Here is a 16025-nt window from a genome sequence, read left to right on the forward strand (position 1 = left end):
AGATCAAAATGTGTAATACAATAAAGCCGGAGAATCGATTTTCCATACATCACTTATATGATTACTCGATTACCAACCAAGCAGAAAATAATCATATTATAAGTGGCCTAAAATGTGACGCTGCTTATAGAACTATTATTAAATAAATAAAAAAACATTTTTTGAATTTTTTTGATCGGACTTTTTAACCATAAAAATCTAAGTTTTTTACTTGGACAGAATGGTCAGAGACTAATGGAGATACAGGAAAATGTTTCTTGATGTTAGTTATGCTTCAGTTGTCTTTACTTAATTAATGGAAAATTTATAAAATGTTTTGAATGAATAATGAGCATTTTGGTTGAAAAATAATTTATGAAGCTGCTACGATTTTTTGAATACAGATAAAATGTGTGTTTTAAAAACACTTGTAATAAACATTCAATTTCACAATCATTGATGTGATCAAAAAGTTGAGTATGCCAAAATTGAATACCAAAAATCATCATTGAACCTGTTTCCCTGACTTAGACACTGTATAATAGTTAAATACTCGTACCTACTCGTAAAATTGTGAAAGTAAAGTATTTGAATCTCCTCTAAAAGTTATAGAATAAAAATGTATATTTTTGTACCGAAAATCTACTGTACTGTAAAAAGTGTACCTAAATAAATTCATATAGATCTATTAATGTTAATAAAAATAACTTTTATAAAATCATCTGTTTTATTTAAGAACCTGCATTCTTAATTTATAAAGTTAAAGCAATTTTACACTGTCAATTATTAGAATTTTTTAATGTCGATATTTTGAAATTCTAAATTTAAGACGATTTACCTTTCTTGAAAATGAAACGTGTTGTTAAATTATTTAGAACGATACACAGAGACATGACATCGAAACCGGTTTATCAATATTTTTTTTAACGTTAAAAATAACGAAACAAGAAAATAATTCAGAACGAAATAGACAAAAATAGTCAAAGTAAAGCCTTGGTCATATTATGTTACCCGGGCTATTAGTTAATACTGCGAGTTTTTTGACACCTCATTCAGTAAAATCGATACAGGCGCTATGTGGAACATACATGCATACCCTTCCTTTTGGCTTTGCCGTAGTCTGGTAAAAAAACGTTGCTTAGCACTCGCAGGTCACAATTCAACAATGCACATCCAAATTCAAAACATCTTCGATGTAGAAAATTCCGTACCATAATTGTAGCTTGGTGTAATGTGTTTGTCGAAATAAAACAACATATTCAGCGGGTACTCCATTTTATTGTTATTTTTTTTCTAATTTTATATACGCGATCATGATATATCTGTATAGGAGATAAAAATTTCGAGAAAAATATAAAGATTATTAATTATTATGTTACAGAAAAGTAGATATAAATAGACATTTAAGAAGTTTAAGATATTAAAATCGGTATATTTCAAAAAACATGCAGGCTCGTTGAATTTCAATATAATATGTATTTTTATTGATAAATTATCTTTACGTAATATTAAAATGCGATTTATAATAGGTGTTAGATGAATTAGTTATAAAAGTAAGAGAAATATTAGAATCTTATTTTAAATACTGTGAAGGATATTTTTAAATTTTGTATTGGCAAAGATTTCTTACTTCGTCAATAGTACGAGATTTTTTGGCTTTAAAAGTTTATAATTATTTATATTTATAAGCATCGATAAGTAATGTCTAATATTTCGTCTAAACTAATTTCAGCCAAGGTGACACAAACTCACTGGAGTTTCACCTTTATCATGGTTGACGTGTTAACCCGTCGACACGCAATGTAGTGGCGTGGTGGTCTTGTCTTAAGCAGTAACTATAATATCTGAGGTCTGGAATTTATTAAATCGTTCGTTAGTTTTTTAATGATGGATACAGTGGCGGATTTGTAGTCTTAGCCGCCCTAGGTCCAATAATACTAGCCGCTCCTTTGTTAGCACGACAGCACCTATATTACAATAGTCTATTAAAAAAATGCACTTTTAAATAAAACATCCACTCGATTTACAGCGTTAGGACCGGTCGTATCCTTAACTGCTTTTGGGCGTGACTATCGCGTATAGGTACTCTCTCCCAATCGATTTAAAGTTTAAGGAGGAAGCCCGGAACTGGTGCCAGTGACTAAATAGATGCGGAGTAAAATTGTTTATTTTACTCCGCCTTAGTTCAAAAAAAAATACAAAATTCTAAATTATTATATTGTAATTGGTGAAAATTGGGTATTTTCTATTACTTTCCACATTTGTTACGAATGGCTTCTAACATCTGGTCACTCAAAGCCTGGTTCTATTGGACCTTAGTGTAAATCCGCCACTAAATAGATAAGATCTGTTCATGACCCCCGAGCTGGGGACCCTTCGATCCGTGAGCCCGTGACATTTTGCAGGCTCTGCCACTGCCACCCTATAGTTTCAACACTGAGATTAGGTTACAAGTTTATTTATTTCTTTCTATTTCTACTGTAAGTAATTATTTATTTCGCCCTTTTGATCAGCCCTTGCCCCTTACACATAACAAAACTGTTGTCATTGCAATCCCATGACACTTGCACATTAATTTTATCCCTTGGACGACTACTTAGGTACATTAGATAGGTACAACCAATGGCGTAGCTACCCAGGGGCTAGACGGTGCAATGCATCGAGGCCCTCTAATCTTTACCAGAAAAACGCGAACGAACTGAACGAAAAAATAGCTGATGAATATTTTTACTTGATAAAACATAATCAGTTTCGATGGCAGTGGGGCCCATTTTTTATTTGCACCTGGGCCCTTGATTATCTGGCTACGCCACTGTATACAACATAAAGTAGTAAACATTTTCAAGTTATGTATTACGAGCTAGTGAATTTAGCACAAATCTCATACTTAAACATTTCCCTGGTCTTTATTAGACATTGTGTTACTTACTGGTTGAAAGCTATTATGGATATAACTCATAGCTGGGGAGTGGTAGATAATTTTTTGGTAAGTATTTGAGGGAAGCTCATATCTTTTTCAGGAAAAAAAATTACCTGAAGAAAAAATATTTTTTTTGCATAAATGTCAGCATATATACTTTGGAAATGTAGGGGTTGATTTTGCCTCACTACTATCCAATCAGGTCTGCAGTTCTATATTAGAGTAGGGCGAGGTATAACGCAAATTTTAGTACCCAAACATACATACAGCCGAACGTAGAACCTCCTCCTTTTTGGAAGTCAGTTAAAAATATCTACCAACTCTCGAATCATCAAAGTTGTCATCACAACCAGAGTCACAACTTTCTTCTGCGTTTAGACGTTATATTGAGTAGACGATTAAGGAAGATTGATTTGTATGTATGTACTTGTAGAAGGTATTTCATAATACTAAAATCACAAGCGTTTTTAAATATATGAATGGCAAAATCCTTTGAATAAATTCAGTTAGCGGCAACCGGTCTTGCTAAAGCGATGTCGATTCCATCGTTCAGATCTTCGTCGTCTTCATCGTCGCAAGCATCTTCAGGTTCACCCAAAGCTCTCACAAATTCTGAAATCATTTGTTAATAGCATAACTTAACCACTATTCTCTTTAAATCACATAGGATGAATGATGTAAAGATTTAAAGAGAAATGCCCACAGGCTCTTTAAAGACCGGCCGAGGGAACCTAGGTACTTATACCCCCGTATAAAAGTATTATATGGAGATGATAACAGGGGCGTAGCTACTAGCTTATCAGCCGTATCAATAATTCGAGGGACCCAGACTATAGGAGCCCCTTACGTGTGAAAGAAAAAAAAAACAAGTAAAAACTGCAGATACTGCGGGTAGAGTAAATATAAACTCCTCTATTGGGCCCCCCAACTAAATTAGATACAGGGTCCCTCTAAGGCACGCTAGGCCACTTGATAATATGATGTATAAATAAGGATCTGGTTAAATAATTGGCTTAATAAAAGTATGTTTGTTGAAAAATATACATTTTTTATAACTCTTCTAGGGCAAAATGTTCGCCGGTGTACTATTAGGTATATTTATTGATGTTAAATATTTTCGATGTGTGAGCTTTGTTCGTCCCCCTAAAATGGTAAAAAATTTTAAGTGTGAAACAAGTCCAAAGGCAAAAGGTTAGGTACGATAAGATCTGAGGACAAAAGAGTGCGCTCTCTTTTGTCCAGTTTAGGCCTTAGATGCTCGCTCTCCCGTAGCGAGCGTCTAAGGTCTGAACTGTGTTCTAAAACCTGTGCTCATACAATTCCACAATTTTTAGGATTAGGCACTTAGCTACACAGATAATGTTGATAAATCTTTATCGCAACAATTTATCTTTCAGTCTATACATTATAGATATAATTATGGCTTACTGGATTATACTTACTAATCCTAATCCTGTAGATATTGGATTTCAACCTAATTACTGAGAAGTGGGTAATCAATTATCCGCCAAGGCAACCTACCTAAGAAATCAATGCGTCCGTCTCCATCGGAATCCACTTCTTTTATCATGTCTTCAACTAAAATAAAAGATAAATTGATTAGACGCGCTGATTTCGCTAATTTATTATAACAAATTATTTTTAAAAGGTAAAATATTTCCAAAGATTTAACATTATTAACCAAATGGTATATAATAGATTGGTAATTAGGTAATTTGAGATTAAGATAAAGCTAAGCTGATCGATAAAAAAGATATCGGCAAAGCAGTAAATATCTTATAAACAAACTGGTTAGCCTTTCGGTAGAATCCTGCATGGAAACCAAATTAGAGATACCTGCGGGTCTGCTATCCAAGTTAGTGTGCTACATTGTTTAGACTGTATAGTATAAAATCTTTGGTAGATAGTAAGCAAAAAATAATATTGTGAGCTCATAGATTACCCTAATTTTTATACCAAGGGTTGAATACAAAAGGCACAGTTAAGACAGCGCATATGAGGAGTTTCCTAACTCTGGAACCCTCTGACCTCGAACGAGAGGGATGTTTTTTTCAATGTTTTGTATTACAGGAAGTATTTTGTATGTTTTTATAATCGTTTATGATTTATTGTATGTAAGCACTAATATGAGAGGAAATTATTGCACATATTACAGGAACAATGTAATGGCGTCCTGCACTAAAAACGCAGTGTAGGTAGACCCCCACCAGGTGGACTGACGACATCAGGTCTCAGGGATTCGCTGAATGCAGATGGCTCAGGATCATGATATTTGGAAGTACCTATAAAAGGCCTATGTCCTGCAGTGGATTTCCATCGACTGCTATGATGATGATTCATGAACAATAGCATAAAGGCAACTCACTCTCTTCCTCGGAAAGGTCTTCTCCAAGACACTGCAGCACTGCTCTCAGATCCGAAGCGCAAATGTACCCGCGGTTGTGTTTGTCGAACACTCTGAACGCGTCCCTCAGTTCCCTCTCCTCTTGCTCAGCGGAACTTGTTCCACCGGCGGCTCCCGACATCGACTTGGAGAGGATGTTTACGAACTCTTCGAAACTGACGTTTCCATCGCCTAGAGATGAAAGCAGAAAGTCGAGAATCAATGATAATTTTATTATTGTAAGATTAGCCATTACGTAGCAATGGCGTAGCGATGCCAGGACAACGAAGGGTAATTGAAAGGGTCTCGATTTTGGGAATTAAAGATTATTTTTTTTTTTTAATCAAATGTGTAGGTGAGCTGTGATAGCCCAGTGGATATGACCTCTGTCTCCGATTCCGGAGGGTGTGGGTTCGAATCCGGTCCGGGGCATGCACCTCCAACTTTTCAGTTGTGTGCATTTTAAGAAATTAAATATCACGTGTCTCAATCGGTGAAGGAAAACATCGTGGGGAAACCTGCATACCAGAGAATTATCTTAATTCTCTGCGTGTGTGAAGTCTGCCAATCCGCATTGGGCCAGCGTGGTGGACTATTGGCCTAACCCCTCTCATTCTGAGAGGAGACTCGAGCTCAGCAGTGAGCCGAATATGGGTTGATGACGTAGGTACGCTTCAACTCATTAGATAAAATCTAGCACAAAAAAAATAATAATCAGCCTTTTATACGGAAATATACAAGTTGAATAATACACATCTATCATATTATGTCGAATAATTCGGAGTGCCTGTTGGCATAGACCTCCTCCAGCCTTTTCCACTCCGTTCTATTTTGTGCTACCCTCCTTCTGTGGTTTCCTGCAATCGCGAACGAACCTTGTCGACGTCCGCTAGTACCTACTTATTAAGCCTTCCTAGTTCTTAAGGAGAGAAAATTGTGGCAACACTTTAAACTAGATTCATATCGTCCAATAAGCGGATACTCGCTGTGCGGAGTTACCTATTTGTTGGTTCTTACCATCGCTGTCGACCTCCTGCAGCATGTCCTGCAACTCTTCAACTCTCGCGAACTGTCCCAGGCTGCGCATCACTCGGCCCAGCTCCTCCTTTGTGATCGTTCCGTCGCCATCTTTGTCAAAGAGGCGGAAAGCTTCACGGAATTCTGAAAATTTGATTTCGAATACCTTTAATTTCCTGTTAGTTCTCATCATTTGATTAGCAATTAAACGTCTTCCACGTTTAGTCTGTATCCACAATTGGGTTAGTATTTCGAGTAAGTATATAAAGATACAAAAAATACTTGTAAACTCAACCATGTTGGACTAACCACTCAACATGGAATAAGAAATTGTTTTATGGTTGTGAATTCCAATATAGACCACGAACCCTACAAAGGAAAAAACAAAAGTAAATAATAAGAACAAACCAGAAAAGTGGTTGAGGAGGATCCGCAAAGGGTTGTAGCGCAGAAAGGAAGAAGGAGAAAAATAACTCGAGTTTCTATCGTTAAAGATCTATAAATTCTGTTGTAGTAAAATTTAAAAGGGCTCATAAAGCAAAGCAAAAAGGTGTAAGTATGTAAAGCATTGAAGCGTCTTTTTATATAAAAAGGCTAACGAGATCTACGTGCTTACCTACTCGCATTTATAGACGGTATTTTGTAATATCGCTTCTTTGTGAGGGGAAAATTCAATTGAACCGATCTCGGGACGATGGTTACTGGCGCCGGTTTGCGATATATTTTAGGAACAATTTTCTTTTATTTTCTTTGGTTATTATTATGTTTAATCTTAACTGCTTTAGCACTATTTATGTACAAAAGAGATCTTCAACTTAATGTAACTAAGTCAAACGGCTATTGCTTTTAAGTTTTTTTTAAACTATGAGTATGAAGTACCTAGTACTAGTAGGGACTTATACCTACCTAAATAGTTCTTGAACAAAAAATTGGCATTTTTTATGGACATTCACTTGTTTTTTTTAAGTAAGTAGATGGCACTATCTACTATTGTTGTAGGCATACAACAATAGTAGATTGTGCCAGCTCTGAACGCATTCATTACGCTGAAATCTCCGTACGTAGATACGGCTATGAATAGGTTACCTATGTTAACCTACAAGTTTTTCTTTAATAAAGAAAATTGGAATTCAGAGTCATTGTTTAAGAGTTCAATGTCAATCAATAATAATAAAAGAGGAAGTACCCAGATAAAAACATAAACACAGTTGAAAATTTCGTTTCTGGGTAAGTAATATCTTAGTTTAGCAACTTCTGTGTCAGAAATTCCTTTATTATGATGGGATAATATTAATATCTTCGGATTGAGCTATGTTTATGTTAACACTAAAATATGCCTATTATGAAACTTACCTTTCATTTGCGTTCTCGTTATCCCAGTGTTCTCATCAACGATCGAAGCTTTACGGTCGAGGATTGTGTTTGCCGCCGGTTTTAGAAAAGCCACCTGACGTTGCGGCTGCGTTGGAGTTATGGACCTCTCCGATAACTGGCTGTAAAACATTTATACTGTAGGTACATTCGTCGTAACCAACCACTATTCGGCTCACTTCTGACGTAGCTGACGACGTTTTCCCGCGTGGTTCTCGTTCCCGTAGGAAAACGAGGATAATATATAACCTATAGCCATCCTCGATAAATGGGTTATCTAACACTGAAAGAATTTTTCAAATCGGACCAGTAGTTCCTGAGATTAGCCATGTTCAATCAAACAAACAAACTCTTCAGCTTTTTATATTAGTATAGTTAAAGATTGATCAAAAAAGTCGAAAATTTAGGTCGTGAAAGTTTTTTGTTAATAATTTGCCACTGGTTTTAGTAGCAGCCGAGTGTAAGTAAAAGTTAGTATATACACAGGCTAAAGTTTGCATAATGGAAATGAGTCGACTGCTTCTAGGAATATATACTTATCCATATTTTAATATTCCGCACGTGGCCAAGGCATTACCGCCTGCCGGTCAGGCTGTACCCTGATCCAATTTACTTTATGGAACAAAGTTTGCATAAAACGAAGCTCTGCGGCCGAGATATACTAGATTAATAATATTGTATTTACGATCAAACACAAGAAACAACATTTTTAAAATATAGGTACGTGGCTTAAATTAAAACATGTCTTCGTATCTCTTGGTAGCTCTTGCGATTCTTTTTTGCGTGCGCGTATATTTTATACGTGATAGCCTAGCGGATATGACCTCTGCCTCTAATTCCGGAGGGTGGTGGGTCCGGGGCATGTACCTCCAACTTTTCAGTTGTGTGCATTTTAAGAAATTAAATATCACGTGTCTCAAACGGTGAAGGAAAAACATCGTGAGGAAACCTGAATACCAAAGAATTTTCTTAATTATCTGCGTGTGTGAACACTGCCAATCCGCATTGGGCCAGCGTGGTGGACTATTGGCCTAACCCCTCTAAGACTCGAGCTCAGCAGTGAGCCGAATATGGGTGATGTGAATATGAGTGATGAATAAATATAAACAATTTAAAAAATAATACCTTTTAATTTATCCATATGATGAGTTCGTTACGGGCATCGAGCGGCACTTAATAAGCATAACCTATCGTAACTAAGATTTCCTCGTGGCACAATACGCCCGCACCGGAAGTGCCGCACTCACACACAATCAGCATACAGATATGGCCGCACCCCCTCGGGAGGGAGTTACGACTCTTTACCGTTCTTGTCGCTCCCCCAACTCTGTTAACTACGTACTATACCTACATAATCGAACAAGCGCGTCACCAAAAGGAGGAGGGGGCAGGAAGGGGCGAGGAGGAGTTGATTAAAAACAATTATGTATAGCCAAATGCAAAGCATTAAGCAACCAAATCCTAAAGCTTCTTGATCAGTCTTCTTAATTTGCAATTAAAAATAATCGCCGTAGAAGTACCTACCAATAAGCTAAAAAAAGCTAATATAACTTCATGTTTTTGAATACTCTGAATACCCTATAATATAATAGGGGTAACTGACTCCTTGGACTAGTGGGTAGCCTAGCTAAGTAATCGGGTTATTGGTTAAAATATTGAGCATTTCTGTCTTCCGAAATGTTTAATAATAACCTGGAGTTGGGAAGTAGGTGGTGTTACCCATTTGTCCTTTATTCTATCCAAAGGATTATAGTATTGATTAAATCACAATAGAGTTTATTTTGGATCAAAGATTGTGTGATTATCATAGGCGTATATAGAGGTGTTCGGATGGACCATGCCCACCCTAGAATGGACCTGTGCCCACCCTATTCTATATATGAACTCTTATTATACTAATATAATAAACTTGATGTCGGGGGTCAGGCCCACCCTAGGAAATAATCCTAAATACGCCAATGGTGATTAAAATTAGCTAGCTGAAAATCAGCGCTGTATGTTCTTTGTTTATGGGGAGCATATAGCAATATGCTGAGCTGGGACCTTTTTCTAGGTTATGCCACATATCGTAGGGTATTATCTATACTTATACCTACTTATAATAAATCTGTAGAGAGGTCAATTCTGTACATTAAATATATTTCCAAAATAAATATCAGGAAGTGATTAGTGGTTGATACTGATGCCAAAAATGCAATCAGTAAAATTTTCGTCTGTCTGTCTGTCTGTATGTTCTTTATAGAAACAAAAACTACTTGACGGATTTTAACGAAACTTGGGTACAACTATTTTTCCAAATTCCGGGGCAGGTTATAGTAGGTATACTTTTCATCACGCTACGATCAATAGGAGCAGAGCACTAAAGGGAAATGTTATGAAAACGGGAGAAGTTACTAAATTTTTTAAGCTTCCGTCGCGTGGTATGTTCGTTATAGAAACAAAAACTACTCGATAGATTTAACAAAACTTGGTACAATTATTTTTCATTTCCTGGACAGGTTAAAGTATACTTTTCTTTACGCTACCGTCAATAGGAGCAGAGCAGTGAAGGGAAATGTTGAGAAAACGGGAGAAGTTACTCCATTTTTTAAGCTTCCGTCGCCGTCGCATGATCCCTACCATAGGGGTAGTAGGATAGGGGTAGGGTAGGGGTATGGTGGGGGCAGGCGTAGTAGTAGGGTTTCATATTTTCTTTCTTTCTTTCTTTCTAATTATGTTATGAAGAGTAGTAGTAGACCTAGAAAATGACAGCTCACCTTTGAGATGGGCTGATAGCAAAGCTGACGGAAGGTGTCCGTACGTTGTCCGGACGGGTCTCATCCGGCGGGCCCGGTTCTGTGCTGCTTGTTTGTCGAGTCTGGACAAATAAATATCAATGTAGCAGACGCCGCACGGTTTCACCCGCGTTGTTCCCGTTCCCGTAGGGATGGATATGGGGATAAAATATAGCCTTAACACTCGGGGATAGTATAGCTTTCCAACAGTGAAAGAATTTTTCAAATCAAAGTCAAAATTATGTCATAACTTAATTTAATCTAATGGTGGTAATAATAGTCGAAAACTTAATTTCCTCTTTGTAATATCAGTATAGATAAATAAAATATTGAACCAATCATCATTTCTAGCAATCCGAGTCAACTTCGTTCACCACATGACGCGACTGAAGTTCGCTCGCAGCCAAGATGCGAAAAGCGGTTTTGGTTGACTCGATTAAGACACAAGTTAAAAATTTAAACTTTGAAAAAAAATGGAATTAGATATAGCCGTAACTTGACTGTAACTGTAATGTAACTGGTTTCCATGATTCCATGTAATTTACAGTTTTGTGACGTGTAGAAATTATGCTTTTTCATTTGACGCACTTGGGTATATTTGAACTATTCCATTTTATTTGAAGCTGCTGAATTGAGTTTCAAATTTAAACGTATCCAAGAATCATTTGAAACCTTTGAAATAAAATAAAAACCGCATCCAAATCGGTTTTAACCGTTTGAGTCAGACAGATTTACATAGAGATCAAAGTCTCTTTTGTTGCATTGGAGGTACTTCTACATATATTATAGGACTCAAAAGTGATAACAAATATAAGAAAACTAATGTCGAACAAAGATTATGTATGATTCACAACACTTGTCAGGACAACTTAATTAACAAATCAAACTGTAACCAAAATAAGACCCTAGAATGGCAGAGAATGACCTTGAGTGAAGTCACGTACTTGTGAACGATGTGTGTAGGGTTAAAGGTACTTGGGATAGGCGGGGAGAGTGACTATCGACTAGTATTCCTTTGTTCGACATTAGTTTTCTTATATTTGTTATCACTTTTGAGTCCTATAATACATACGAGTATGTATGTTGGAGGTAGGAAAGATACACTAAAGATCGACGAAGTATTGAAATTTGAAAATGAACCTATTTGTTATTTACTTTATACTTAGACGGTTGAGTATCTATACTTGAAACCTGCTCACTTCCAAAGCCACCACGTTCCAAAGTCCATAGTAGTTCGGCTGGTGGGAGGCTTTGGCCGTGGCTAGTTACCACCCTACCGACAAACACGTACCGCCAAGCGATTTAACGTTCCGGTACGATGTCGTGTAGAACCCGAAAAGAGTGTGGATTTTCATCCTCCTCCTGACAAGTTGGCTCGCTTCCATCTTAGATTGCATCATCACTTACCATCAGGTGAGATTGTAGTCAAGGGCTAACTTTTAAAGAATAAAAAATAAAATAAAAGTAGGCTAGCGTACTTACCTATGGTTTGAGCACCAGCTGACAAACTTTCAGCTTTTATAAAATGACGAAGTTTTGACGGTCGCTGGCTCTCCGTCTATTACAAGGTTTCTCAAAGTGGGGTACGCGAACCCTAGGGGTTGGCCATTAGACGGCAGGGGGTTCGCGACAAGATTTACGTAACTGATACTAAGTCAGAATTAAGGTTAAAAATGTCCAAAATTACTCATAACATTGAATCCATTCGTGACAAGAAACAAGCACACCAATCACATTAATAGACAAAGACATTTCTTTTGGTGCTTTGTGTGCTACCTTTTATTTAAATAAAAACCTTATTTTCTTCAACAGTCAAATTCGTAGTTCGCTGTCACTTGGAAATTTTAACAGGGTTTCGTGCAGCTGAAAGTTTGAGAAACCCTGGTCTATTACAATACGCGTTGAAGGTAACTTTGTGGTAGCCCATCAAAATTTTCAATACTCCGCCAGTTAAGTCCGCTTACATACAATCATCAATTGAATTTATGAAGAAGAAGACGAAGAATAATGAAAGAAGAGCTTACCATAATGCCTTTGAGCTGATTCACCAGCGGTGAATCAGCGAAGAAGTTGTTCACCGCGGAGAATATGTTTGTATATTTGCCTGTCGTACTGCAGCAGGCGTAGTCCCGCCCGCCCCTCGCTTGGCTGTGCAAACAGTATAAATCAATGGTTTTATGATCAAAGACCACTAGCATATTGTACTTAGGACTAGATTAATACTGGCAATGTCCGTTTACGTTCTGTTTTTAGGGTTCCGTATAAATGTTGATTTGTGAGTACATTTTGTAACCGGCTTTCAATATTTTTTAAGCTTTACGTGAACATGGTTCCTCTGTTTGTCAATCAAGGTCTGTTTTTCAAATTTTTGTTTTTTTGTTTATGTTATGGTTGTTTGTTTCCAAAAGCGTAAATCTCTTAAACATGGGCTCGTAAATGTGGAATGAGTAAAATATAAAAACTAAATATTTTTTTTCTTTACTAGTTAGCTCTTGACTACAATCTCACCTGATGATGTAATCTAAGATGGAAGCGGGCTAACTTGTTAGGAGGAGGATGAAAATCCACACCCCTTTCGGTTTCTACACGGCATCGTACCGGAACGTTAAATCGCTTGGCGGTACGTCTTTGCCGGTAGGGTAGTAACTAGCCACGGCCGAAGACTCCCACCAGCCAGACCTGGGCCGATTAAAAAAACCTCAATAGGCCCAGCTGGGGATCGAACCCAGGAGCTCCGTCTTGTAAATCCACCGCGCATACCACTGCGCCACGGAGGCCATCAAAATGTGATTTATCTTCCTATCTTATACCTAATAGACCATCAATATAGTAAGAATATGTTGACCCACATTATTATTGGTATAAAATTGTAAATTGTAATCTACTTAATCACAACATACATAACTGAAGTTAGATTAGAAATTTAAATAACGTAGTCAGCTCCCACGACCATTCAGACAACTATGTCCTTCAATATTCAATGGTTGACGGTGCATTGTCGTAAATTGACATTTATAGGGGCATATTCATTGAACGACAGTCACTGAGATTAAGCCATTTAACTTATTTAAAACCCATATTTACTTAAATGCATAGACAAACAAATACATCGAACTCGATTGCCTACTTCTGTAATATGTATTAATATTATAAAGAGTGAAGGATTAATTGTTTGCATTGTAAAAGACTTCGAAACTATTGAACCGATTTGAAAAATTCTTTCACAGTTGGAAAGCTATAGTATCCACGGGTACTATAGGTAGGCTATATTTTATTCCTGTATTCCTATGATAACGGGAACTACGCCGGTGAAACTGCATGGCGTCTGCTAATAATACAAAAAACGGTTTAAGTAGGTCAGCAAATTAAATTTAATTTAATCTAAGTTTCAATAGCATATAGCATAATTTCTGCTAACCTTCAAAGCTTATTATTAAGCCTGCATCATTATATTATCAGCCGCTCTCCATAAAGGAGAAGAGTTAACTTGATTTAATCTTAGACCCAAAACGCTGTTGATTGCGTTTGCGATTTTTGACCATGTTTTTGGCTGCTGGGAGGCTTCGGCCGGGGCTAGTTACCACCCTACCGACAAAGACGTACCGCCAAGCGATTTAGCGTTCCGGTGCGATGTCGTGTAGAAACCTAAAGGGGTGTAGATTTTTATCCTCCTCCTAAGCAAGTTAGCCCGCTTTCATCTTAGATTGCATCATCACTTACCATCAAGTGAGATTGTCGTCAAGGGCTAACTTGTAAAGGATAAATAAAATTCATCCCCACTTTACGTGTAGGGAAGTACCCTAAACGTTTTTTTTTTCAAGATTTTATTTTACGACTTTGTTCACATTTTTAATTTACATATTTTTGCTAATTTACAGCTTTCTAGTAGTAATAGTCTTTGCGCTAAACCGCGGACGGACGGACAGACGGACATGACGAAACTCTAAGGTTTCCTTGTGGACTACGGAACCCTAAAAATGACAAGGTCCGACGACTTTTAACGTGCACACCGAGGCACAGGGGTGTAAAACTACAATTACTTAACTGATTTTTTTTTTACACACAGTAGATAACTCAATGTTTCAATCCGTCCGACCGACCTCGCGATCCGAAACCACATATTGTAACCACTGGACCAATAAGGTAGTTAATTTATATAGCGCCATATGGACAACTTTAGCTGACGCCCTGCAATTTCACCCGCGTAGTTCTCGTTCCCGTACGAAATCGGGGATAAAATATAGCCTCAACGATATTTTACAGTATAAATATCGTTGAGCCTATAACACCCGGGGATAGTTAAGCTTCCTAACAGTGAAAGAATTTTTCAAATCGGTTCAGTATTTTCGGAGCTTATTCAATGCAAACAAGCTAATCTTTCTTTCTTTCTCTTTAAATAAACTGTAAACACTTTTAATAAATAATATAAAATAGGTACTTAAGTATTTTTAAAATGGGTATTTATATGAATAATTAATCATATCATTTATTTGCATTTAACTACAGTGGCCATTGTTTTTAAAATATTATCAGGACTTATTAGAAAAATGAAAAATCATATGCATGTTATTTAAAAATCTATTTAGACTTTTTTTTTACTTTAGAATTAGATTGTTTAACATTCAGTATTTCTAGATTGACATCTACGTACCTACATAAAATATATTACCCAATAAAATAAACGTAGTTCTGAATTCATTGCTGTGATTCGTCATTGATCAAATTCGTATTTAACACGAGTTTAAAAACGAAGCTAAAATGTTCATTGCACATTTAAAATAGCTTAAAACAACTCCGTTATTCAGGCGTTTTACAAAAGGACATATAAAATATTCAACAAAGAGATTGTGCAAATGTTTACCTTATTGTTATAATTGTAGAGCACTTTGTTGAATGACACTACGTGGCAGACAAGGCACGGTACGCGCAGGTATTGAATGGAAAGCTACAATCACACTGAAAGAAGCTGGGTCCAGAATACGATGTCAAAATTTTCGCGCATGCGAATTGGTTTGAGATGTTTAAGGTGATATTTCATGTGTGATTGCATCGACAAATTTATATAATAATGATAAAATGACAGAGAAGACAGTAATTTTCCTGTGTGGAGGTTCCTCAAAGGTAAGATAATCTTGCGCTTCATTAGTCATGGAAAGACTAAGCTTTCCATCAGACTTTTGCGATTAAAGTTGAAGTGCGCTCACCTTTTAGGTGTTAAAACTCGAAAAAAAGTTATTTTTACTAATTTCATGAAAATTGCTCCAAAATTTGTTAAGTAAGATTCGGAAATTAATGTGAACAGTCTGATAGGTAGTTGGATAAAAATTAAAATAGGTAAGTATAGTTTTTTTTTAATAACATTCTTATCAAAAGAAAACAGTGGTTCGTTAATAGGCAAAGTGGCAATGTTATTAGGTTAATGGCATCACAACGTACTTCAATTCCAGCGCTAAATATTTACACGGTTGTACACATTTTATTTTTGTAATAACGAAAATAATTTAGTACTTCAAATATTTTTATACACCAACACACCTTTATGAAAGGAAATTTTAAGTCTTGCCGATTTTATAAAACTGCA

The 16025-nt window shown here is 36.6% G+C and overlaps 1 protein-coding gene across 1 annotated transcript; it reads right to left on the bottom strand.

The window, feature by feature from the left end:
• Positions 1 to 2449: 2449 nt before the first annotated feature.
• On the bottom strand, positions 2450 to 15405 carry LOC112046062 (neo-calmodulin). The gene is made up of 8 exons (XM_024082530.2): positions 15306 to 15405; positions 12469 to 12592; positions 10427 to 10527; positions 7653 to 7792; positions 6300 to 6443; positions 5265 to 5474; positions 4421 to 4477; positions 2450 to 3511 (listed from the first exon to the last, which is right to left on the bottom strand). Exons 2-8 carry the CDS (start codon positions 12469 to 12471, stop codon positions 3402 to 3404), a joined length of 765 nt encoding a protein of 254 aa, XP_023938298.1. The 5' UTR covers positions 12472 to 12592; positions 15306 to 15405; the 3' UTR covers positions 2450 to 3401.
• Between the last annotated feature and the right edge of the window lie 620 nt (positions 15406 to 16025).

This window comes from Bicyclus anynana, chromosome 8 (genome assembly GCF_947172395.1).
Source record: "Bicyclus anynana chromosome 8, ilBicAnyn1.1, whole genome shotgun sequence".
NCBI classification, from domain to species: domain Eukaryota; kingdom Metazoa; phylum Arthropoda; class Insecta; order Lepidoptera; family Nymphalidae; genus Bicyclus; species Bicyclus anynana.

What these genes read in the sequence shown, in the direction of transcription:
- LOC112046062 (XM_024082530.2), bottom strand. An exon ending in GCTATCAGCCCATCTCAAAG is followed by an intron (nt 7,793 to 10,426) that starts GTGAGCTGTCAT and finishes AATGTTTTACAG; the next exon opens with CCAGTTATCGGAGAGGTCCA. An exon ending in GCAGGAGGTCGACAGCGATG is followed by an intron (nt 5,475 to 6,299) that starts GTAAGAACCAAC and finishes TTTCATCTCTAG; the next exon opens with GCGATGGAAACGTCAGTTTC.